Source organism: Falco rusticolus, chromosome Z (genome assembly GCF_015220075.1).
Source record: "Falco rusticolus isolate bFalRus1 chromosome Z, bFalRus1.pri, whole genome shotgun sequence".
In the NCBI taxonomy this organism is placed as follows: Eukaryota; Metazoa; Chordata; class Aves; order Falconiformes; family Falconidae; genus Falco; species Falco rusticolus.
Window position 1 is genome coordinate 58,039,731 of NC_051210.1, and position 25,955 is coordinate 58,065,685.

A 25,955-nucleotide genomic window follows, 5' to 3' on the forward strand; every position below is an offset into this window, starting at 1 on the left:
GGGGCACCTCCCTCCTGGCCCCGGGGGGGGCCCCTTCCCTTGGGTGAGGAGGAAGAGGAGCCAGGGCAGCGATGAAGGGGCTGAGCCACCTGCTCCGCGCCCGGGAGGATGCTGCGCGGGGAGCTGCAGCGGCCAGCCACGAAGCCAGCCACGACAGCCGTGAGTGCAGGGGGGTCAGAGGCGAGAGCCCAGCGGGCTGCTGGCGGCCTTGGGCCCCTTGCTGCGGGTGGCGTGCCAGGCCCTGTCGGGGCTGCCTGGATGGTGGGGCGCATGTAAACCCCCTTTTTGCCTCAACCAAAGACCAAAATGAATGGTGTGAAGAGAAAAGGAGGAGGTTTAAGCATGAGCCGCTTTATGTGTAGCGGAAGACATCGTCAAAGATGTGGATGTGGGGTTGGGAGGTGGGGTTTGGCATGTCTGTCTTCCAGGGCACAGGTCCTGCAGGCTGCCCAGCGCCCTGCTCTAACTTCACCCCTGAAGCCGTCCCAGGGGCTTCGCTGGCATCCCACGTCCCTGGGGCTAAGAGCCTTCCAACAGCTTCACAACCGATGCGGGCTCCCCCCAGTCTCGGGGGGGCACCCAGAAATCGGCAGACCTGCTGGCCTGCTGGTGCTCAGCAGCGTGACTGCCAGTGAAGCGATCTCCAACTTTCATCCCACAAACCGGTCTGTGAAAGAGCAGCCTGCTCTGGCATGGGCTGCAATTAGTGGGAGCGGGTTGTTTGTGGAAACTGAGCCGATGACTGTTAAACCCTGCCACTGCCCTGTCCTGTGATTGCAGCGTGACAGCCAGGAGCCATTCCCCTGGGCCCTGCTTCCAGGCTGGCAAAGAGGGCAGATAAACTAATAAGATAACACGGTGGGACTCAATAGGTAGTTTTTCCCATTCTTTGAATTGGAAAATTGTTATCTTAGAAAAACATTCTTATGACTTAACAAAATACCTACTTCTCCCTAGTCATTGTATTTCCAGTAACAAACAAGAAGTGTAGGGAAAACACTGAAAATGTTACCAAACCTTTAAATACATGATTTGATTTTTAGAAACAATAGAGTAGAAACAAAAAAAATTGTTGTCATTTGAATCTGAATATTTTTATTATTTCTGTATTTTATCTCCTTGTAACTCTTCATTCAATTCAAATTCCTGGTATTTTTCCATGTGTTTTTTGAGGCAATAACAGATTCCATCTTGGGGATGCCACGACAGGAAATTAGAAATAAGGATGGGAGGGAGGTGGAAAGATTTCCGTCGGCTATGAGTACTGAAACCTCTGGTACACTTCCTTACTTCTTTGGAAGTCACTGTTACTTGTGGTTTCACTGAAAGGCAGACTGAGGGCACTAAAATAAGGTGTAAATATGAGGAAAGAAATATTGAAGGTACCTCAAAGCTTGAGTTTCTGTTGAGGAAGACTTTCTGTTTTCAGGTCAACAAAGTGGTTTACTTTGCATCCTTTTACTTCCTTGCCCTTCCAAAAGAAAGAGAAATGTTGAAATGTTCAATACACTACAGACAGGGCTCTCTACAAAGGAAATAAGTGATAAAATTACTACTTCTAGTTAGCTCAAAAGAAAAATTGAATATAACTATTTTATAATTATATAGTTATGATACAGCCTGCAGGGCAATAAGCCAGACATTTTGTATGAAACCAAAGAAAATAACCCCCCAAAAAAACCTGACAGCAACGAATTTGTAATCATTTGCTGCTGTTACGTGAAAGTAGAGTGACTGCTAATAATGCCAGGAGTGCCAGATCCTGGACACCCCAGCTTGGATAGAAAGCTTCCATAAATCTGTAGTCTGACAGCTCTATATCCTGTAATGTCATGTATGAAAAAAACATTTTGCAAGAGCAGTGAAAGGTTGTGCAGCAAGTCAGTCCCTCAGTATATCTGGATTGCCGCTGTTCTTAACTCCTGAATTAAGAGGTGTTAAGAGAGAGAGATTTGTAAGGAACATCATGCCCAGAGTAACAGATGTTTTTTTAACAGCATACAGCCAATTCATGACTTCTGGGCAGGAGAGAAAAGAGCATGTATTTATTGTCAGAACTACAACAAAACTGTCCTTGCCGATGCAGATGCAGTAAAGAAACATCATTTTCTCTTGTTCCTTGAATGCAGTGCAAATAAATTTTTGGGATTGGTCCTGAATGTCCTGAGATGCAACAGCATTTATCTTTGCATCCTCGGGTAGGATGCATGTGTGAGTGTTCATCAGCAGTCAGTAGGAATGAATGTGGCCTAATTGCAGCTGACCGGTGCCCTATGTTTTGTTACCACGCTTGCCACACGTTTGCCTTGAGCAAGATATCCTGCAGCCATGGGTTTACCGTGTTTGAAATCAAAGTAGCGGGAAGAGCTCTGCTAGATACTTCCTTAGGGTGTGGACTATGAAAACTATGAGTGAGGCATTTATTCTGGAAAGATCCCTGTTCGCAACAGATTTAGCTGTCAGCCACACTCCTTGTCACAGATGTATTTTTATTTGCAACTGCTTTGGTTTTGGTTTTGGGGGTTTTTTGGCTGTGCCCCCATGTTGTAAAACAAGCAAATCGTATCGTGTCATTTTCAGATAATTGTGGGAGGATGCTTCTGTAGTTTGAGGTGCTTGGATAATATCATAGCAAAACTAGAAACTGCTTTGCAAGTGTTCAGTTCCATTTCTATCTTAATTTGTACAGTACAACTGTGATTACTCCCACTGAGATTGTAATAATGGGTAATATGTAAAATGCGATTAAGTGAATCCCATACTGATTTTTCTTAGTATGCTCTGCAGCCATACTGCTTCAGGCTGTATTCTCATTATGTGTTAATGAACTTAAATGTAATGCAATAGGATCAACTTGCATGACAGGCCTCTAAGGAGCAGATGCTTGCTGCAGTTTCTCGTTCAGCACAGAGAATGCTGTCCGCTTTGGTGATATCATTGGACAAGTGGCTTTTCAGGCCAAAATATTCTAGACAGAAGATACCTAAGTGATTAATTTTTGAAGTATGATAGGCTAGGAAATTAAAATATCTAATAATATTTTTGCAACTGATTTAACTGTTACACTAATTTCTTTAAGGGATTAATTAAATGTTATGGTAGAGAAATAACTCTGACCTCTAAGTTAGCTAAAACACCAGACACTGGGATTTTACTTTTGAAAATTACTGCGTACAGCAGCTACTTCAGTTCACCAAACAGATGCTAATTACTGGGTTGAGATATTTAAGGAAGGTCCCAAATTAATGGTCATACCATTTGGTTACTGCTATACATTTTTATGTTTTTTGGTAGTGTGTTCTGTTTTAAAACAGAGTAACTTTTCAAAGAATAGGAAATAAAGACTGCAGTTTGTACCATTCACTGCTATGCCTATAAAATACTTTGGGACCCATTTAGATAGTGAAATTTTCATAAATGAACCCTTGTTCATGTGAGCATTGCAAGTAGGGGTATTCCCCGCTGTGAAAAGTCTGCCTCCATTTGCACTTAAAAGTTGAAACTAGAAATGTCAGCCAATGTCTCTAGTGGAGAAAAATGTAATCCTGTAACAGTTCTATGATGAGAAGGAATTGATTCTCATAACATATGAATTCAGGACAAATAACAGAAAGTAAGAACAGTATCGTCATCCTTTAAGTTGGTTATGGCTATTTTTTTAGTAATACAATTTTTTCATCACATTTTTCCACAGTATTGCCAGATGAGAGAGAATTTCAATATGCTGCTAAAATGAACAATTTGGAAACCATGGAAAAGCTGTTTAAAAAGAACGTTAACATAAATGCTGTAGATTCTGTGAGTATGAAGCATCTGACAGATCATTGATCTGAAATGGGACTCCTCGGGGGCTTGCATGGTGGAATCCCAGTATGTTAGCCCCGTCAGCTGCAAGGTGGTGAGGCTGTGGGGAGTCCCTTCTAGGACATGATTAAGAAACATTTCACACATCCAGTATGGACTGTGGGATTTGTGCAACATAACTTGCAGGTCTTGGTCTTTGCATTTAGCCACTAGTCTGTCCACCATATTGGGAACTAAGGACTACTGAATTGTCCCTGCTCTAATATTTGCTCTGTGATCTTGGGTGACTAATTTCTTAAGTTCCCCATCTTTTCGTATAGGAGGACTTAACCTCACAGTCACTTTGAGAATGAATTTACACTGCTAGCATTACAGATTTAAAGGGTGAAGTGTTACCATTCGGTTTGTGTGGAACCACAGGAGCTTTCTACCACATCTTCTGGCACCAGGCTGAGATCGGAGTTCAGGTTTACCCTTGATAGATCAAAATGCATCTTAAGCTGACATCAAATCTAGGCCTAAAATCCGAGGATGTGTAATACACAGTAACAAAATACAGTGCTGTGTTCCACGTGAAGGTTGCTTCAACAGCAATGGAGCGGTTGTGGTGTTAATCTAGGTATTGTGGAGAGCAGTTTGCCTTCAGTGGCTACATATGAATCATCTACCCATGAACATCTGATGTTACTTAATCATGGTTCTAAAAAAACCTTGCTTCCCATGCTTACATCTGTTTTTTTCCCCACTGTGGACTTGAGATAGTACAGGTATATTCCTTGGTTTGTTTTTGAAAAAGATAGGGAGACAAAAATTTCTTTTGAGTAAATTTCTCTTGAACAATGAGAGTGTTGTCATCTGACTTAAGAATAATTCTTGCTTCCTTATTATTTCCAGAATTCAGGAAATTAAACTAAATACTTTTCCAGTCCAGCAGTTTGAATTTTTACTGTCATACTTAGATCAGACATATAGTATAATAGTATAAGGAATTTACTAGCATAGATACATGTGTTGTGCATTGATTAATCCTTCTAGTGGGGATGTAGCTTATACTGGCAAAACCATTCTTTTGTTCATATTGATCATCCCTACCTTTGTACTCCCAAGCCAAATAAGCCAGGCTGCCAAAGGTAAGTTTTGTTGGTAGAACTATTTCTGTGCAAGAGGCTTTTTCTGGCATAAATGCACGTCATAAATCCCACCTTTTCATGCTTCTAACACATATAGCAGTAAATTTAAACTTAGACATGAATAAGTCAGCTGATGTGCATAGAAGCATAAGAGAACAAGTCCAAACTGACTTTTAAAGTTAATTGGTTAAATCACTTACGTATTTTTGTATGGAACCTCTCAGTGAATTATGTTAAAACCAGTTACGTTCACCTTAACTGGAAGTAAAACTCTCTCCACTAAAGTTTAATTCAATTTAACCAATCCCTTTTAAATTCACACCATTAATTACTTTAATGAAAAATTAATCAAGTGTTCCTGGTAAGTGTTGAGCCTATTCACCTGTGTAAAATTACTCACTGCAAGGTGGAAGCTTTCATTTACATAGTAAATGACTCAGTCTGGGAAGGTGACTAATACTGCGTGAGGGAGGAATCTTGTAGTGCATTATAGAGATACAGTCAAAAGCAAATCTAACTGCTTAAGTCTAATCCTCAGCTTTGCAAATCAAAGCATATAATAAAATAATAAACATGGATGCTTCTTGAACTGTATGCATTTCCTCTAGACAGACAGTATATGATTACTTAATCCCATTTTGACTTTTCAGTGAGTTTCAGTGAAGGGATGATGCTACGCAGAGTGACGAAATCATTCTGGTTCTTTAAGAAATCTTTAAGATCAATGTTTAAATCTTATTGAAGGAGCAAAAATGCAGATAAGAACAAGCATGGCTGTTGAAGGAAAAATATGCAATCGTATATATTTTAACAAATACAATTGTTAATAAAGAATTCAGAAATCCTGATCACCTGCAGAAGGAAAAGAATTGCATTATGGACCTGACAGCCAAAGCTTTGCTTATTTCAGCTGAAGCGCACTGCATTCCATTTTGCTGTTGCCAGAAGTCATACATCAGCAGTGGATTTTCTTCTCTGTCACAAAGCTAGACTTGATATGGCAGATCAGGTAAGCTGGTTTACATGTTTTGATTCACACAGTATAGGAACACCTTAGGGGAAAAGTAAAAAAAGATATTTGCCTTATGCTCCCAGTTTTGCAAAGTTAAGTGCTTGCTGTAAATGCTTCGGTTTGTCTTAAGACTGCACACATTTATATGAAAAAAGCATTGTTAAAAGAAAAATGCTTTGCCCAGAGCTCTGGCTACATTGAATACTTGAGTGAGCACAAGGGTGGTTGAAGCCACTTGTGCAAATAAGCTGTCTGTGGTAGCTGTGTATTAATCATTGGCCACTTCATATGAAAGCAATTGGTGAAAGTAAAAATGAACCCTCCTGTTCTTTCCTTCCATTTTTATGTGTGTAGCGTAATGCAAAACTGTCAGCTACTTTGCAGCCTCCAAGATATTAAGAGTTTAGCAGTGTGTGACTGATTTGACTGGGTCAGATGGTGATCCACAGTGCAAAATTTGATTTAGATATTAAAACCATATGCATGGTATGTTATTAATAAACAGGATATTCAAACTAGGAGGTTTCCAGTGACCTGAGTAATGAAAATAGATGAATCATTTACCTTTTTCCCCTTTGTTTGCTTCTTTCTCCTTAACCACCATATGTGGCAGTATTTAAATTAAGACACACAAATTCCAGGTTGTGAGGGGTGGAGAGAGAAAGTTTCCTTGTTTTCATATTGTGTTGGAATGAAAATACGATGAGAGAGATCTGCCAGTTCCAATTACCAGCAGTTCCTGTATTTGGGCATGTTCTTGCAGTGTAGGTAACTATCTCCTCGTTAGTGCTGCTTGAGTTGCTCTGAAATGTTCTCCCAATCTGCCCTGTCAATGAATACCTCACGTGCCACTTTGAAAAAATATGGCTGTCTTTCTGGACCCTACCAGCTCCTAAGCAAGTCTTACACTGCTATAAGCAACATTTCCCTTTTGTCTGACAAGCTCAAAGATGTTGCCTGCATGAAGTACTCTAAAATGATTAGTCTATGATATAAATGCTAATAAGCTAATTCTGCAAGAAGTGGAGAGTGTTCTTTAAGTAGTATTGCCGTCTATAACAACAGTAAGAAATGGATCTCTGGATATCTTACAGAGTATCACTGGGTATAGTGTTAATATATTTATTCTGTAACTATAGTAAATTATTCTTTATAACAAATTATTTTTCAATGGCTATCGTCCAGATTTATTGAGGCAATAAGGTGACTAAAACATTTTGTGGGTCCTTTAATTACCCTAATAGGGTAATTAAATAAATACTTGATGGAAGAGAATAAAAATGATGCAGCCAGACTTTTCTCAATGGTGTCCAGTCACAGGGAAAGAGGCAACGGGCACATATTGAAGTACGGGAAGGTTCACTTAAACATAAGAAAAAACTTTTTTACTCTGAGGGTGATAAAGCACTGTTGCTTATTATCAGTATTAGCAATGATACACAATTACATTACTGCAAATAAATCTTATACTACTAAGCTGAAATTCTGTCACCTGTCCTGCATTTCATATCCAGGCACAAATTTACCCCTTCTTATCTGCCCTGCTATCCCAACTTTATCAGACGTGGACCTGACAGGAAGACCAGCAGGAGACTATATCAGGGGAGCTTGTGTCTGCAGGTCACCTCCACCAGTGTCAGCAGGAGTCCACAATGGCAAGATTGTGGACATCACAAGATCCTTCCCTTTTTTGCTTTTCATATGATTTTATACCTTATTTGTCCCTCCCCTCTTTTTTTCCCCCCTCAAACTCACCTTTTTGCTACCTTTGTGCCTCTTTTTTGCCTCCCAGACTCCTCCTTGTCAAACAGCCCCCCCACAGAATCACACAGAGTGGCTGAGGTGAGAACCTCTGGAGATGACCTAATCTAGCCTTCTGCTCAGAGTGTGGTCATGACAAGCAGATTGCTCAGAGCTATGTCCGGTGGTGTTCTGATTATCTCCAAGGATGCAGACTTCATAACCTCTCTGGGCAATCTATTCCAGTGCTTTATCACCCTCAGAGTAAAAAAGTTTTTTCTTATGTTTAAGTGAACCTTCCCGTACTTCAATATGTGCCCGTTGCCTCTTTCCCTGTGACTGGACACCATTGAGAAAAGTCTGGCTGCATCATTTTTATTCTCTTCCATCAAGTATTTATAAACAATTACAAGATCCACCTCAGCCTTCTTTGCCTAAACACTCGAAGGTCTCTTGGGCTCTCCTCACATGTCTCTTAATCATCTTTGTGTCCCTTTACTGGACTATGTGCAGTATGTCCCTGTCTGTTCTCTACTGGGAAGCCCAGAACTGGGCATGGTACTGCAGGTGGACTCACCAGTGAGCAGGGGGAAGGATCACCTCCCTTGACCAGGTGGCAGTGCTCTTCCTAATGCAGCCCAGGATACCAATTTCCTTGTGTGCTCAAGGGCACATTGCTGTGAGACATGTCCAATTTAGTGTCCGCCTGAAGTCCCAGGTCTGTCTCTGCCAAGCTGTTTTCCAGGCAGTTGGCCCCCAGGCAGTACTGATGCCTGGGGTTGTGCCTTCCCTAGTACTTCACATTTCCCTTTGTTGAATTCCTTGAGGTCCTTGCTAGCCCATTTCTACAGCCTGTAGAGGTCCCTCTGGATGGCAGCACACCAATGTGGTCCATGAGCCACTTCTCCCAATTTAATATAATCTGTAAATTTGATGGGGCACTCTGCCCCATCATTCAGGTCATTAATGAAGATGTTAAACAGTACTGGACCCGAGATCAATGCCCAGCATGCATTGCTAGCGACTGGTCTCCAGCTGGACAGCTGCCTTTCAGTACACCTTGGCATATCCATTTGTTTACGCCTGTACTTTGACAGTTTGTCTACAAGAATGTCATAGGGGGCAGTGTCAAAACTGTTAGGAAAGTTGAGATCAGCATTCACTTCTGTCCCCCCATCTACCAGGCTAGTCTTCTCCTTGTATAAGGCTATCAAGTCTAGTTACTTTTTCTCCTGGGTCATAGTTGGGAAGGTTTTTCAGAGCAGACTTTTGAGCCACAGTCACAAATTTTGCCCAGATTCAGCTTTATTCTTGTAGCCTGTGCATCAGACGCATGTTCTGTATCGCTCCGCACTGTTTTCCAGCGCTATTTCTCCTTGCTGTGCCCAGTTTGGGCAATTTCTGCCTCAGTACAGGAAAGACATTGATAAGCTGCTGTGAGTCTGGTGCAGAGCCCCTAGGATGGTTAGGACTGCGGCACATGGTGTATGAGGAGGTGCTGAGAGGGATGGATCTGCTCAGTCTTGAGAGGAGAATGGTAAGGGGCAGAACTTATGGCTGTCCACAGCTGCATAAGGGGAGAACGTAGAACAGGCAGAGACAGCTTCTTGTCAGAGGTGCACAGTGATAGGACAAGAGGCAACGGACACAAATTGCAGCACAGGAAGTCCCAATTAGGTACAATGAGAAAAAAAAATCATTGTCAGAGTGGATAAATACTGGAACAGATTTTCCAGAGAGTCTGTGGACTCTCGATCTTTAGGCTGTTCAAAAGTTGAAAGGAGAAGGTCCTGAGCAACCGGATCTAGTGGGACAGGCTTTGAGCAGGAGGCTGTAGAAGTGTGACCTCCAAAAGCCTCTTCCACCCTGAACGTTGTGTTATTCAGTGAAAAGTTAGGGAGAAGTAATCCTGAAGTGCCTGTCACAGCAAGCATCCTGCTATCCAAAGTGTTATACCAACATGCATAAAACCTCCACTAGAGATGGGAGTCAACCTATTTATTCCTCATTTACACAGGAGAAACTGGGGAAGGGTTAAGGAAGTGCCTTGATCCCCCTTGCTTCCTTTAGGTTCCTTTGACTCATCACTTAGGCCAGATGCTTTTTACACAGCACTTAGCACAATGAGCCATGATTTAGGATGGTGCACCTGGACAAAGTACACACAAATTGAGGAAGAGGTATGGAGAAGCTAGAGACATCTGTGGCCATGACAGAAGACACTGGCTGGAAGTTCTTTATCTCTATTCCATTTGGCTATAAGAACTTAACAACAGTGTTCTTTTTTCCTATAAGAAGAACTTTTTACAGAATTTGACAGAAGAAAAGAGAACCTTAAAAGGAAGACTAACTGGAAAATTATGGTGACTCATGGAAAGACAGTCATTACGAATCGTCACCTGAAATTTCATCCACCACACCCAGCACTTAACTATCTATGTAGTTTCTGGAGAGGGGGAATGACTTTCGGGTAGTATTTAATCATCCCATCTTAAAACAGGATCAGTCCTTCTCTGGAGATTCCAGGCCTTCTGCCAAGAAGAGGGGCAGCCTGAACGTCTAGCTAGGTCTTGATGCATGACATTTAGCTTAATTTAAGTGAGATCCCACTCACACTGCCAGGTGTTAATACTGATTTTCTAAGAGCCTGCAGAGCAGAACCCACTCATACACTGAATTAATCAAAGAAATTTAAAGAAGTTTGGCATGAGGTATTTTGGTGATAATTTCTGCCTTTATCACTTTATTTGAAGCATGGCCTGACAGTGATTCATCTAGCAGCTTGGACTGGAAATCTAGATATAATGCGAAAATTAATTAAAGCGGGTGCTGATCAAAAGGCTAAGAATGAGGTTTGTTGACAAATTTTTACCAACTCTAAACATATTTATAATGGAAAAAATCAAACATATTCTTAGAGGGTTGCTTATGTTTTTTCAGGAAGGAATGAACGTACTGCACTTCGCAGCTCAGAACAACAGTGTTAAAATAGTTGATTATTTTCTGCAGGATCTTCACCTGAATGACTTGAACAAGCCTGATGGGGTACAGTATGCTTCTGTTTACTTCTTTGGTGTAATGAGGCATCTGTTGTGGGCAAAACAATCTTGACTTGGGGAAATTAAATGAATTATAATTTATTGCCAGTTACACAAAATTTCAATACTGATTCGGTATGGAGAAACATGTAAGACAAGAAGTCAGACAAGCACTTAGGGAAAACACCTTTCCTCCCTCTTCGCCTGTCTCAGTTGAACTCCAGACACATCTTCCCTGCTCCCGTTGCCTTTGCTGCACATGATGCTCAGTCCCACTGGGGAGGTGACGGCAGGCAGAGGCGGCTGAGGTCAGTCCACAGTGGTTACCATTTCTGAACAGTTTGCAAATATATTCTTCAGCATACGCAAGACATATAATCTGTTTCCTTACCCTACTTGAATAATGCATCCTTTTTTTATATTCTTACTATTATTGTGTATATCTACTTTTTTGTTAATCTACTTAGATATATGATAGATAAATTTTTATGCAGAATACACATATGCATGCCATATACCTAGTAACTGGAAGCAAAGTATTTTTACTTTCAAAAACACTGTGTTCCTTTCATGATTGTTTTCTAGAAAGGTAAAAAGCCATTTCTTCTGGCAGCTGAAAAAGGCCATGTTGACATGATAAACAATTTGATTACTCTGAAGCTGTTTACACCTGAAAAAGATAAGGTAAATGTTTCTATTTCTTAGAAGTGCAACTGAAAATGTGTTTATGAAAGATTACTTTGTTTCACTGTAGTTACTACACAACCAAGTACTGTGAATAAACTGTACAGATGTCACAGTGCTTGTAGTGATAAATACTGGACCAACAAATATACAAGGATAATGATTTTGCAGTAATCAAGGGGAGACAGTGGGATATCTGGTCTTCTTGCTAGGAGGCTTTTCCATACGTATTCGTAGTTCACATAAAGCAAGACTACATATGCTGTCTGCTGGGAGAAGTGGGGAAGTCTTGTGATTAAGGTGTCAGTCTCTGTACTGGGAGATTGTATTTCCCAGTTTTTCACCCTGCTCAGCTGTGTATGTGTGTGTCACTGCTAAGTCCCGCATGAGTAATTTTTCAGGGTGTTTAAATACTTCAGGATACAAATAAACACCTAGGGGGATTTTTCAGAAGTGCTTTAACACTTCAATCTGATTGACTGACTGTGCTTTTGACACCGCATTTTAAGGTATCTAAATAGCTTTCAAAGTCTGCCCTTAAATTTCCTTACTCCTTACTTGACTGTATGTGGAGTGAGCAAGTTGGTATTTCTCTGAACCTGTGAGGCACTGCAAGGATAAATATATTAAAAACTGTGAAATGGTCAGACACTGCATTTATAGAAACATGTAAGCACGCACCCAGGAAGTGACTCTGTTTTCTTGGTATTCTGGTAATAGTTTAAAAGTTGCAGTGCAACTGAGAGCTCTGCTGTGCTAAACAGTTTATCAGCAGAAGTTAAAAGACAGTGTTGTCCCAGACATCTAGCACTCTGAAGCTATGATATCTAACAGCAGTCTAACAGCAACAATGGGAGGCAAATGCTGTGATCATACAGAGTAAGCAGGTAAGAAGCCAGGACAGAAACTCATCTGCTGGATCACTAAAAGCAACCACAGCATATCCGTCATTTCTAAAAGGGATTTGAATTTTCACCCATTTGCCCAGCACACACCACCCCAGTGCTGTGAATGAAAAGCTCTTTTGGACTCCCATTTCTCTGAGGTTTAGGATTCTTCTCCTAATTTACAGCTTCTGTTTGTTTTTAGCCTGTTTTGTACTGTTTCTTGTGCCAGCATTATCTTTTAGCTCAAAACCCACTGCTCTTCCTGAACCTGCTCTTTGTTTTTATTTGCTTGCTGGTGTGTTGTTGGTTTTTTTATTGGGTTTTTTTTCCCCTTAATTAGCTAGTGAGAAATTGTGCAGATGGTGAAAGAGATTGGGAATTGCCATGTTGGCATGATGTACTGAGGCCTGAGCAATAGGCCTTGAGCCAAAGTTGACCTCTAGATGAACCCACCACCTGAACATTATATGTAGTTAGTATCCAATCATAGCGAAATATGCATGGTCATTAGTGAAATATGTATGATCCTTAGCGAAAGATGTAACTTAGATAAAATATAATCATTAGCAAAGATATAGTGCATCCTTCCTTGCTCAGAGGCAAGTGGTCAAGGATATGAAACCAGATATATGGTCTTGTTTGGAAACCAGCGGTTAAAATCAAGTAGATAAAGGAAACTCCCTTGGTTCCTCCCTGAGCCCTGGCCAGGCTTTGGTGGGATCTAAGAGGAAAGTGAAACCAGATGTTTCCACATTTGAAATTATGTGAGCTTGTTTATTCATCAACATAAAAGCTGGACCTTCTTATGACTTCGGAGACCTCACCTACGAGTGGATGCACTGCACAGGACCTCCCAATTGCTAGGAAAGGTTCTCCAAATCCTCACTGTAACTGGGGCTCCCAAGTGAGTGTGGGTCTGCGTGATGGTAAAGTATCAGGGCAATTGGTGATGTATCTTTCTTAACCACTATAGTCTGTCATGTGCAGTAGCCATTAGGTGCATTACTGTGGCTTGATTTATTCTTGCTATATTATTTAACTTAACTGTTATATTGCTTTAAACTTAAGTAAAGGTCAACTCGCTTCTTTAACTAGGTGTCTGTGTCCTTTGTGCTGACCCCATCTATTGGCAAAACGTGGCATCAAAGCTACTACAAATTTCTATATACTTACTATGTTTTGACCATTAATCTTTAGGTGATCCTGGGGGCTTGGTGTAGTCCCCTTCCCTGTAGAAGCACGCAAAGTTTTCTTCTGATTCATTCTTTAGGAGTTAGAATTTTTGATCTTTTCACTGGTCATACACTGCAGTTTTCAGCATATAAAACAACCAACTAGACCAGCAATGTCATGTCTGAATACATGTGAAAAAGACCTCTTTTGGATTAAACTTAACCTTGGAACATGCTGTGTGGATCTGCCTCCTTCTCCTTGTATGCAGAAGAGAGATGTATGTGAAAGACCAAAGGCTTTGTGTTGGTTTTACTTGATGTTTTGACTTTATTCTGGGTTTTAAAGTAACTTATTTGACATTTTGATTTCAAGGAGGGGAACACAGCACTGCATCTAGCAGCCAAGAATGGTCACAGTGAAGTTGTAGAAATCCTGCTTAAACAGTGGGAGGAAATAAATGACATAAATCAGGTAAGGACACAGAAATTACTGAAAGTGGTAAAGTTAGCGATTGTAAAAATCAACTCCCCCAAAAACATTTTAAAGGAATAAACATTGCATTGAGTAAACTTAACTAGTTCTGCTTTTCTATGTGCCTTCATATATATGCTTTTCTATGTACCTTTGCATCCTGTTTCGTTGTCCCTTCTCCAGCAAATGCAGGTCCATTAACTCCTTCAATGTCCCTTCATCTGTCCTCTGCTCCTCACACAACAGCCTCCTCTCCATCTCATATGCCCTTAGTAACTACTGGTAGAAGGAAATAGAGGATGACCTAATCTCCACCTTGCTTCCTGTCCTCCATTTGTGGCCATGTGATCCCATTCTTTTTACCATCTCTGGTGCTTTTCAAGATATCCACTGAGCCAGTTCAGCATGCATACCCAGCACATACCACTGCAGGCACCTCAGCAAAGAGGTCTCGGATTTGTATCCTGTTCATCTGATCTCAATTGACTGCCCAGAACTGGCTGCAGACATGCCTACCCACATTTTCTTTCCTGGGTGAGCTTAGCCGGCATATTCATGAACTGCATATTAGCTGTGGAGGTTGTATCCCTGAGATGATGCACTCATGAGCTTAATTTTCAGGCTTAAAGTAGGGGTGGAGGAAGGAGATACACTCTAACCGCTCAACTCAGCATTCCTGATTTGCAAAGGGTCCTTGAGCCTTCTGCTTCTTCTGTGGGGAGCTGGAACGAGCCAGGCAAGTTAATTCACTTCGTTGCCCCCTGTGGGAACCTGCCATGTGGTTGATGGACTGTCCTGCTGGCCCAGTGGGCGAAATGAGTGAAGGACATCTGCTCCTACCCAAGTCACTCCTCTTCCTTAATCAGGTTCTGATTAAGATCCTGATCCTTAATAAGAGAGATTTTATGCAATTTATTTCCAGCTATGCAAGCTTTGAGGCACACAAGCTTCTTTGAAATGTGAGGACCTTGTGTTTCCAATCTTTGTCCAACAATGTTGCTTCTGCACACAAAGTTTGTACTGCTTGTGCCTCTGCCTTGCCGTGACCCATGGTGTGACCTTCCTGTCCAGCTGAAGATGTTCTGATCTGTGGATAAATGCGTTTCTCTTTCCCCAGCATAAGCAAAGTACTAAGATATGTGAAGTTTACCAGGAAAATGGTGGCTGGAGTTTAAGCAAACAAAAATCAGGATTTACTGATGCTTCTGTGAATGCTGAAACACTAATTTTCAGTAAACCTTTTTGTATTTTAGGAGTTCAGAAGCAGAGATTAGGTCATTGTGCAGCTGATGTAACTTTAAAGACTTGCTGTGGAGACATGGAAAATTTTTTCAGGGGGAGGAGATTTGAAATAAATATGCAACATGATTATTTCTGCTAAAAGTGCTCCTTATAACTAGCACTAGAATTGGGAATTTGTCAGAAATGCATGACATTGGACTGACAGCAATTAGTACTTATGGTATGTGCAAACATGCTAGCCATGTTGCCTGGTGTTGAATGGCAGCAATTGCTACCCACTCTTTGTTTCTGTGCTGGTTGCTAGCAATCTTCTTTGAAAAGAGCATGATTACTATTTATGAAATAGTTATCTGTATTGTAAACTGTACTGTACATCTGTCCATATAAATGTTATCTGTCACTTAGGTGTTGGTGAATTGCTATTTCTTTTAAGTGTTAATTTAGGAGCATTCCTGTTGTGCTCTCTTGAGACTGTCTCCCCTTTTCTGTTGAGCTGGATGAGTCTGATCAAGCTAATCTGTTTTGTGTCACAGCCTTATAGTCACATGGCTTAAATTGGAACAGACATTTTCTCTCTGTTGGTCTAGAACGGAGAAACTCCATTTTACTTGTCTGTTGAAGGAGGTCATGAAAAATGTGTTGAACTCTTACTGGAAGCAGGGAGTGACATCAATGTTTTAACTCAAGTATGTACACATTAACCCTCCAGCACACAGGTATTGGGACATCTTGGGCTGTAGGAAGGACCTTATCTTCTCTTTTCTGTGTGTACTAACAGTGTATTTGCTCTGCTTATTTTCATGAAATGGTAAATATATATAACTATAATAATAGTTAATAAAATAGAACTGGGAATATAGAAATTTCTAACAGAATAAAACCGATTTGGAAGAAATATAGCATAGATTTATTTGACAGAGTACTGCGGTGGAGCTGTTTTATTTACTGTATGTCCAGTATGTAGTAAAACATACAACTAAGAAACTTAACCAACTAGAGTAACTGAAAATCCTCCTTTCTGGCAGTGTATATGACTGAACTGATGACAAACCTGTTCTCCACATCTGGACTGCAGTCTGGCTCACATCTGTTGAATGGCCTTGGCTTGCCTGCTGCAATAAGTTTATGATTCCAGCAGACCGAGAGCTTGTTTGTTTTAGCAGAATTATTGAGTGAAAATATTCTATTGATTTACTTCTAAAAGTTTGTTAATGCGACTGTACTTGCTTGTTAAAGTTCAAACTGAACTAAAAGTCTAGAAGACATGTTGGCATTGTCGTTGTCCATGGTGCAGGATAGCTGACAATGCTGATTTATCTTTTTCTTCAGACTGACTGAGAAGGACTGTAGAATATTGGTGGTTTTAGCATGTTTGTTGTGATGTGGTAAAAATAGGAAGTTCCTTTAGTGTTTACAAAATCACATCATGCTAACTGCTGGTCCACCTCAATTTATATCATTTTATCAAAGGGTATTTTTTGGAGGGGAGGGCTAATAACACAAGTTTAAATGAAAGATTACCCTGTATTGATAGCTCCCTTTAGTACTGTTTTCCCAGCAACAAAAATGTAAGTTTTTGCTGTCTATACCCTTTCTTTCAGAACAATAGTAGTGCTTTGCAGATTGCAGTTCAGAACGGACATCTATCCTTGGTTACTTTTCTTATTGATAAGAACATTGACCTGATTCCTAAACCCGAGGTGAGTGTGTATCAGTAGAACTGTCCTGATGTGGATTCAGTCTGTCCTGTCTTTTATGGCCTTCCTTGGGAACTGAGACAGCTGAAGAGATTGTCTAGTTCCTTAAATGTTTTTACTATACACATTATTATGTGGTTTATGGATGTTGGTTAGCAAGATGTATGGACCAACAGAGACAAGGTCCTGTGGCACAAACCCAGTGAGTGCCTGGGCAGACTGGTGCAGTGCAGTGTGAAGGTGGCCAGGCTAAGCCAAGGACCAGGTGACAGGAGAAGTTGAGCATTACCCTGCTTGAACTAAGCAATAATGCAGGCCTCCCTGTGTGCCATGGGAAAAGAGTTAACATTTGTAGCTGATTTTGAATAAGGTAATCAAAAGGTAAATAAACACTTCAGTGCTTTTACCCTGTGCATTCAAAGCATATGCCTTCAAAGTCTGCATGCCACCATTCTTTGGGGTTTAAAAAGAAAGAGGTATTCCTAACTTTCAAATATTGTCTCAATTTAGCTATTACAGTTTTTGTTATGTCTGAGATTTTCTGTGAATAGGAAGTTATGCTCCACTTCTACAGTACAGGATGAAAACAGAAAGTGGGCTTTGTGATGTGCGCCATGATCACTGGCCTGTTGTGTAATGTTACCAGTGAAGAACAATTTTTTATGTGCTTGAAATGATCAAGCTGTTGTGTTGCTTGTTCTCATTGGCTTTCTGTAACAGAAGCCACTCACAAAGTTGTAACTTACATTTTGGAAACATTTCCAGTACAGCATTGCATAAGAGCTTGCTTTATTTTTCTGTAGCCCTGAAAAAATGGCTGTGGTTTATAAAGACACTAATGAACTGGTGTCAGGCACCTGGGAATGACACTGGTATGGAATTATTCTTTAGCTGTATTTAACAAGAAACTGATGACTCACAGGTTCAACATACAAAGCGATCTTGCCAATCTAATGGTTGGATCGTGACGGGGGTTGGATCGGTGCCCCAGTTATTTTAACAAACAATCACTCATATAAAAAACCATCATTTCTTTCTAGCTGTAATTTGTTTTTTGTAAATATGACAGCAAGTCAATTTAGTATGAAGAATATTTCCAGCAATAATATGTGACAAGATATTATTCCTGGAAAGTAGATTTGGACATCTTTTACCCAATACAGAATTAATCTGTCTCCAGCCTATTCAACTAAGGGCAAAGCCAATTTTCTGAGGGAACAGAAACATTACCCTAAGCTCTCTATTGTTGGCCAAGGGAAGGCAGCACATCCCAGCTATGATACGTGCCCCGTGCACTCAGCATTCTCAGGTTTCTCGGCTGTATTTGTTTACCTGCTGCTGTAGGTGTTGCAGGAGCAGGCTACCATCTCTGGCATAACTCCGCACCTCAGGGTGTGTCTTCTGCAGTCTTGAACCTCTGCTAGAGCTTATCACCTTTGCAAGGGCAGTTTTAACAAGAACCTTTCTTGTTCAAATGAACCAATACCGTACCCAAGTATAATCGTTTATTGTTTTCCCTCAACAGCAGAAGAATTCCCCTCTCCATTTAGCAGTCATCAATAATCATCTACCAGCAGTAAAAAGCCTCTTGGATGCCAGTCATGATATAAACTCCTTAAATCATGTAAGAAAGACTGGGAATTAGCATAACTGGTAAAGAGGAGATTATGCGGATTTTGCTTGAAATGTTCTTTTTTTTCCTTCTGAGCTCAGGGTACAAGAAAATAGGAAGGAAGAAGCAGTTCCCTCCTTATATTTTTGCGTGTGTGCGTATGTATTATGGTACTTGCTGTGCTAGTATTGTTTGAGCAAGATAACAAATTCCATAAATGGCAACATATCTTATTTGCTGCTGCATGCACCCTTAGATGACTGGAAGTTCTTATTCTAATATTCTGTAGAAGGATAAATAAATCAATAGGTGCAGCTGTGTAGAGATCACACAACTCTCATTTCAGACCCAAAGATGAGACTTGAAGCTGAATGTTGCTTTAGTTGTACTGCTTGTTAATGGTTTGGGTTTGTTTCATGCTTCCCCCACCACCTTTTTGTGTGTGAGTGTGTGTGTATGCGCACGCACGCGTGTTAATGTTCACTGAGACCATCATGGAGCAAGTACACTCCCGCTACATATTATCACTTTGTGGCAGTGCTGGCTAAGAAACCCTGTTGTGGACATGGCACAAGGTACTGCTGAAAAAATGACAGATATCCAGTTATCTTTGCATGAATTTCTGCAGGGAAAATGTTACTCAAGAGGTTAGTATGGGTGGGGACTGGCAGTCACATGGAGCACTCTGTCTGAAACACCTTGCTTTAAGAGGGAAAGAGAGACGTCATTAGGTTACAGTACACTAGAGGGGTATGAGAGCAACTTTTCCCTGAGCCAGCTGGTTTTCCAGCTCCTGCCTGGTTTTCCTGTGGAAAACATCCCACATGCTCTCTTGTTTGCCTGAAACAGAACTGGCAGGTAGGCCACTCAAAAGTTAGCTGATTTAATTCTGTTCAGTGTTCTTTTGCCAATACCATCTTGTGAATATTCTCCAGATTCAGATTGTAAACATTCTGCTTCCAAGAGAGAGTTTGGCATACTGTATTTATTTGTTGTCACTAATTCCAGAGGGAGGATGGCTTTCTGTATTTATTTGGTGTCATTAATTCCAGAGGCAGGAAACCCCTCTACATCTGGCAGCTGATCTTGGCAATGTGGAGCTGGTGGAAGTGCTGCTGAAGGCAGGCTGCGATCTCAAGTCTGTGGATAAGGTAGATTGACTTCCTCACACCTGCAAGTATTATGTGATTTTATTTTTTGTTTTATAACCTTCTTCCCAGAGAAGCAGGAAGCACTTGTTGCCAGGTAAAGCTGTTAGTTGTTACAAAGGAAATCTCCTTTTAACATTGCCACATCTGCAGCCTGCAGAGATCTGAAATGGTTTTAGTGAAGAGCCGTAAAAATTCCAGGCTCCGTTGTTTGCAGGGTAAACCCTGCTGCCAGAGACCTCTAATGGAAAAAAAGGACTAGGCTCACAGAGTGGAAAACAGCCTGTGGCTGTTGTAACTGTGCACCCGCAGCCAGGTTCACTGCCAGGAGAGGCGCGGGTACTGCCAGATTCACTAATTGCAGTGATGGTGAGTTTGTCCTTTAGTACTTTGGGCCATCTGGAAATGATGGTCCTGTGTCCCTGAGAAGCTGTCCCAGATCCGTTTAGGTAGGTGCTTAGATCCTGTTGCTGATGTTCAGCCTGGAAGGACTAAGGCAAAAATGGCAATGGCTGGAAGAACTACTAAAGCAAAGAGTCTCTGGGGAAGTGCTTTTGAAAGGACAGCATACCAAATCCAGTTTGCGCAAATGTTCCTAAATTACTGCAAGGCTGAGCTTCCCCGTTTTACGCTGTTACCACTATACTGATTTTCTGTATGATTGAATGGACAGATCTGACGTTTATCATAAGCAAAATCTAGGTCTTTACTAATTCTGAAAAGTTACTTTTATGTACAAAATTGTCCCAATGAGAACTAAAGCTTTATGGACTAGGATCATCTTTTTTTCCCTAGCCTGGTGTGAGGCTCGGGACTCTGAGTGTGTGTGACACAGTGTATGTGTTTTGGGAGGCTGAGGTAAGATGCTACATTGCAGTTAAACCTTCCCCTTCAGAGTCATGCTTACAGCGGCTGGAGAGCTGCAGTCTCATATGGGTTAACACGGACTGAAAACTTGTTCTCCTTAGACAGTGCCTTAGCCATTGGAAAATTGTCTCTACTTATTTGTATTCCAAGGGCAGGCACAGAAATTTATTTCTTATTGCCTGTTTTGACCTTAAGCACCTGCAAGTCTTTGGGCTGGGTAGTGCCCTGGTATTACAGTAGTGTTGACAGAGTCCTGGGCACATTATGAGAATATGGCTCTGAGCCAGCCCACGTTCTGTCACTTTTCTGCAATGGTTTTATTTCTTGGAGTAGTTTTTCCCTTGCCCGTTTGCTGGATGACCCCTGAGGCCACGCTACTGCTGGGAACATTTGCAAGTACAGACCTCTTTGAACTGAGTTGGTGCCAAGATGCAAAAAATGTTCCCATCCTTACTGAACAGCAGGCAGGAGAAAGGAGAGCCTGCTGCAATTGCTGAGTTTTCCTGGCATCTGTGCTCTGGCAATAAGAGCCTCCTCAGTCTCCAGAGCATGTCCTAAATCTGCACGAGTTGCAAGCTGTTATAGCTCAGGGATTGGTCTCTCAGGAGATCTTCCTTCCTCCAATCCGCAGAAACAATTGTCATCAGTTGTGATTGATAGTGCACAGAGTGCTCCCTGTGTGCAAGACTGCCGTGCTACATGTGCACGCAAGAATCCAGCAGTGTTTGCACTAGCACAGGAGGCTGGCAACACCTCCTTTTCCCACTCCCTCCATCTCCCTGTGAAATGCAGAACATCTTTCCAGATGTTGGACCCAATAAGCTCTTGTGGTCTCTGGACTCTTCACATACAAAGTAGGTCTACGCTATAAAGCTTCTTTGAAATGTAAATTCCTTGGCTTCCAATGTGATGCTTTTCTAAAGCAGGCTAGAATGATCTTGAGCAGAGCCAGGAGCTAGAGCTCCAATGGTATATCTTAGGGAACTTTAAAATAGCTGGAGAGTTGAAATGCCTTGTATTTTAATTACTGAACTTTCTGATTAAGAGAGTGGCTTCTTTTAGGTCTAATTTTCTAGAACGCCTAGCTTGATATCCCTGAATATTTAAATCTGAGGTGATTCCACTCAGTACAAATCTGCTGAAAATAGACAATTGCAGAAAAAACCCTGCAGAGCCAAAGAGGTGCCCATGCATCGAAGTGCTGATAGCAGAGACAGGTTCAGATAGACTGAGCAGTCTTCTGCAGCTGGAATTAAAGCAATGGTTTTTAATTCCTTTGACTGCCTGTACTACCTGGCAAACATCAACTTCAGTTGCGCTCACTTCAGTTGTCATGAGAAACTCAGTCCCACACTCTCCTTTCATTCTGTGAGACAGCTTCTCTTACCGTCCATAACAAGATGCAGTTTTGCCCTTAAAAGTTGTCCCTTTCCAGCTTTGCCTGCCTACCCATCTGAAATGCCAGTTTAACAATAACACGCCAATGGACTGTATTTGTGGTAGTTTTCAGCCTGTTTGAAACAGGGGCTTGCACGAACTTGGAAGCCGTTACTGGAGAGGGCAAGCTAGTATGGAGTAGAGAGCAGCCCGAGTGCTGGAGGTTTCTGAAAGCAATTGTACCTCACCAGAAATTCTTTAGCGGGGAGTTCAGTGCAGGGGGAAAAATGACCGCCTCTGGGCTGGGGGGATACAGCTCGTACAAAGCATAGAACTTTGTAGCTACCTTGAAGCCATAAATCCACAGTAATAAATTTTCTTGGAAATAAGGGATAGGGCTCTGTGAATGAAACTCCTGCTTTTTTTTTATGATATACATATCATCATACATATGAGATAATGTTCTGATTCACTCTCTCTGCTTTCAGAATGGAAAAACTGCACTAGCTGTAGCATCAAGGAGCAATCATGCCCTTATTGTAGATATGATCATTAAAGCAGAAAGGTACTATGCCATGAAACAGGTAAGATACATCTTTCATTACAATGAGGAGAACTATAAGGGAAAAGCCAATTCTGATCTTGAAATGCCTTTTGCCTGAGGTGGTTTATTTTGGCAGGTTGCGAGACTGGCTTTGAGAAATTGGGGTTAGAACTGGGAACAGCAAGGTCTCTACCCCATAAAAGTTTTATTTCTGACTAGCTGTTAAGCTGTCAGTAGATCTTACCAGTTTCCTGCATCATGCTCTACACACAGAAATAAAGGGGTGGGGAGAGTTTCTAACCCAAATTAAAACTGTGCCATCAGCATCAGGTCTCAGATGACCTGAATCCACACCTGTGTACTCTGGTACAGCAAAATATGTGGAGGAGCACAGGTGTCCATCACTCCTTGACTAGCAAGCGCTTAGCTGCTTTGGCAGGAGCTCCCTCCTCTGTTCTATGTGTGTTAATTATAAAATACAATCAATGAAACGGGAAAGAATCAGGCAACAAGTGTGAAGGACATGGCCTAGATTGACCTCAGATTGTCTGAATTTCTAACCATTTTCCCCTAGTTATTTAAACATAGGCTGCTTAGTGATGGCCCTCCCTAAAGGGCTGAGAGGCAGATGTATTAAAGTGTAGGTGACAATTATTTTGGCCTGTGTTAATTATCCTGAATCACTTATGAATCTGTACATGCTTTATAGGCAGTAAGTGTCTGAGCAAGAAAAGCTGAGCTTAGTACCTCTTAAATTCAAAGGAATATTTGGAGCTGGGCTGCTGGTGAGGCCGTGCCCAGAGACACGCCTTGAAACTCAGACCAAGCCCAAATGGGTCTTGAAAATTCAGGACATCTCATGTCACGAGGGACATTCAGAATTCTAAGAAAGTTTATTTATTCCACCAATGACAGTTGTAGTAGAAAGCCACAAAGCACCTGCTGTACCTACACACTTGAAGAAAGGGAGGTATTTCATAGGATGGTGAAGATTAATTTTAAGGCATATTAATGCTCCACAAGTCAGTCCTGTATTAGCTTGCTCAGTTTTTCTTGTTTGGAGCCATAGGTTTATGTGGGCTCCCTGAGAATTGATTAAATTTGCTGGGTTTTGACACAATACAGTGTAAAATCTCCACACTCTCAAATAAACTGCAGGTTGGTCCTAGTGAGGCAGTGAAAGACATCTCTTATAGCATCCACCAAAAAAACTGCAAGAAGGGAGATGCTGATACAATTTATTTATGTAGAGCAAGTACTTCTGTGAGCACCAGAGCTAGCAAACCGGGGCAAAAGGAATTCACTTGACTGTCAGCTCTTGTGTCTCCTTGCTGAGCTGCCACACAGACCTGTGAGGTCATTCTCATGCCTGCTTCCTGCTAGGGAGTGTTTAACAGGTTAGCCAAGCGCCTCCGGGGGCGGTGCAAGCGTACTCGTCCTGCCCGAGAGCAGACACATAAATTAGCTGGTTTTACTGCCCCACTCCAGCCCTGCGTGTCCAAATACATGAAGCTTAATGTTAGAGGGAATTGTGCTGGTAAATCACATATCTACATTAATTATAATGAAAAACACCTCTACGAACTCCTTGCGTTGTGCATGTTTGATCTGCATCAGTTCAACTCGAGTTGTCAGGTATGTTATTGATTCTTTTGGCTTAAAGGAGAATCAGAAGTGAAGTCATGTGTTGCCAGAGAAGACATGACAAGTTAGACAGCAGCAGTGAGCCCATAATGCTCCTAACCTCTTGGCATTGTTTACTGAATTGCCTGAGGAGAAGAAAAGGTGTTTAAGTAGATAGTTTTTTTGCAAGAGTTCCACAGATGCTGGGAAATGGAAATATAAGTGTTTACATTCCATTACCTAAAGCTAAGAGCACAGTCTTTAGGAGCAGCTTAGATCTTACAGTTATGGAATATGATGCTCAGATGGTGTTACCATATATGAAATTACAGCATTTTTTAACCATTTTTGTAAGAACTCAATTGTAAGAACTGTCATTTTGTTACATTGAGCTGACTTTTCATCTGTGACAAGGCTTTAGTTACAAAAAGGAAATGTCATGTTGCTGTGAGGAAGTGTATGATACCAATGTGTGAGTGCCTTGTTCTCTCTGTTTGCCCTTTTTTCTATTTACTGCTTCCACCCAACCCTTCCCTATCATTGCCCAGGCTCCAGGCTGTTTTTGACTGGATTTGAGGGCTGCTGTTACTGTTCCACCCAGCCATTGCCTAGACACACAATTAGCAGCAAAGAGAAGCTGTGCTGCTGCAAAGGGAGGAGAAATAAGTCTGGGGTTTTTTGTTTGCTTGTGGTTTTTGTTTTCGTTTTTGGAGGAGGTGAGGGGTTTTAACCTCAGAAGAGAAACACTGAACTGGGGAGATTCTGAAGCTGTCCTGTAGAATGTCCTAAACCTAAACCTTGCATGTGTCAGGAAGCATGAAATAAAGTCTGCACCACAAAAATGGAATCAAACATAAATGACAATGCTTAGTTACCGAACTAAGATCTTTTTTTTCTTGCACAACTCTCATAAAGTTAGGAAATAACCCTGTTGTATTTTTCTGAATTTAATCTGGAATGAAGTATTTTATATTTTGTACTTTTAAAAAATGTGGCATGCTGCCATTTCCTTTTTTGCTTAGTATCTGCTTTGTAATCCTGCATCAACTTCCTGAAGACATTTTTCACTTTGGAGACTGATTTGAAACAGGACTAGCAAGTAAACAAAATTAAATATAAAAGTAGTTTGAGCTTACCTACATTACGATTGAGGCTTTTTCCTGGGCACTGCTTAGCTAGGGGTGAAATCACTGATAGGCATGGCTTTTGCAGAGGTGCTCAAACAAGAAGCAACCCCATCACTCCTGTTCCAGGTGAGCCATGCACATGGTAGCAACATCACTTCTAATCTGTAGGGTAAAATGCTTGCAGTTTTGGTTTCTATCTGATTTTGCTTATGCAGGCAATAAGACTAGATCCAGGTTCAACACACGTGCTTATTGGTGCTTAGACACTTTGCTGAACTGGGTTCCACATACTAAACCCTATGGCTCATGCTGCCATCAAATGACCTGGTAGCACCCGCTTCAGCCAAGTGGAGCTGACGGAGCAGAGGTGGTGACAGCTTGAGCAAGTGCCATGCCAATTGTGCCTAGACTCTTCTCAGAGAGATGTTAGGACTTTGAGGAGCAAAAGGAAAGCGTTAAGAGCTGTGGCTGAATCCCAGCCATGTTCAAAATGTGACATATAAAGTAGACAGAGCCCAGGAGCACTGCAGTGGTGGCGTAGTACTTGCAGTTACTTGCTGCTGTATATCATGTGCCAAAGAAAGTGGTTTATTTTGCATTTAACTTAGTAAGGTATAGCAATAGACACAGGAAGGCTTTGTTTCTGTTCTGTTATTCAGACTCTAATAGCATCATCCAGACTGAGTTCAAAAGAGTTCTACTAGCCAAACATGGTTCCTTTACCTGCACTGAGCAAACCACCTGTCAGTAGCTACATATGACTGTACAGGACAGTGTTG

General features: G+C 41.4%; 1 protein-coding gene across 2 annotated transcripts in view; it reads left to right on the forward strand.

Annotated features, from left to right (window-relative positions):
* The window catches only part of ANKDD1B (ankyrin repeat and death domain containing 1B), a 28,803-nt gene continuing 2,848 nt past the window's right edge, over positions 1 to 25,955 (forward strand). Inside the window, exons 1-12 of one of the 2 annotated variants that reach the window (XM_037373599.1) lie at positions 1 to 159; positions 3,695 to 3,798; positions 5,845 to 5,943; positions 10,440 to 10,538; positions 10,627 to 10,731; positions 11,310 to 11,408; positions 13,841 to 13,939; positions 15,769 to 15,867; positions 16,783 to 16,881; positions 18,404 to 18,502; positions 19,543 to 19,641; positions 22,371 to 22,466. In XM_037373599.1, the coding sequence (XP_037229496.1) occupies positions 72 to 159; positions 3,695 to 3,798; positions 5,845 to 5,943; positions 10,440 to 10,538; positions 10,627 to 10,731; positions 11,310 to 11,408; positions 13,841 to 13,939; positions 15,769 to 15,867; positions 16,783 to 16,881; positions 18,404 to 18,502; positions 19,543 to 19,641; positions 22,371 to 22,466 (1,185 nt within the window). In that variant the 5' untranslated portion in view covers positions 1 to 71. The remainder of the gene's footprint in view (positions 160 to 3,694; positions 3,799 to 5,844; positions 5,944 to 10,439; positions 10,539 to 10,626; positions 10,732 to 11,309; positions 11,409 to 13,840; positions 13,940 to 15,768; positions 15,868 to 16,782; positions 16,882 to 18,403; positions 18,503 to 19,542; positions 19,642 to 22,370; positions 22,467 to 25,955) is intronic. The other variant, XM_037373600.1, reaches the window with a different exon arrangement.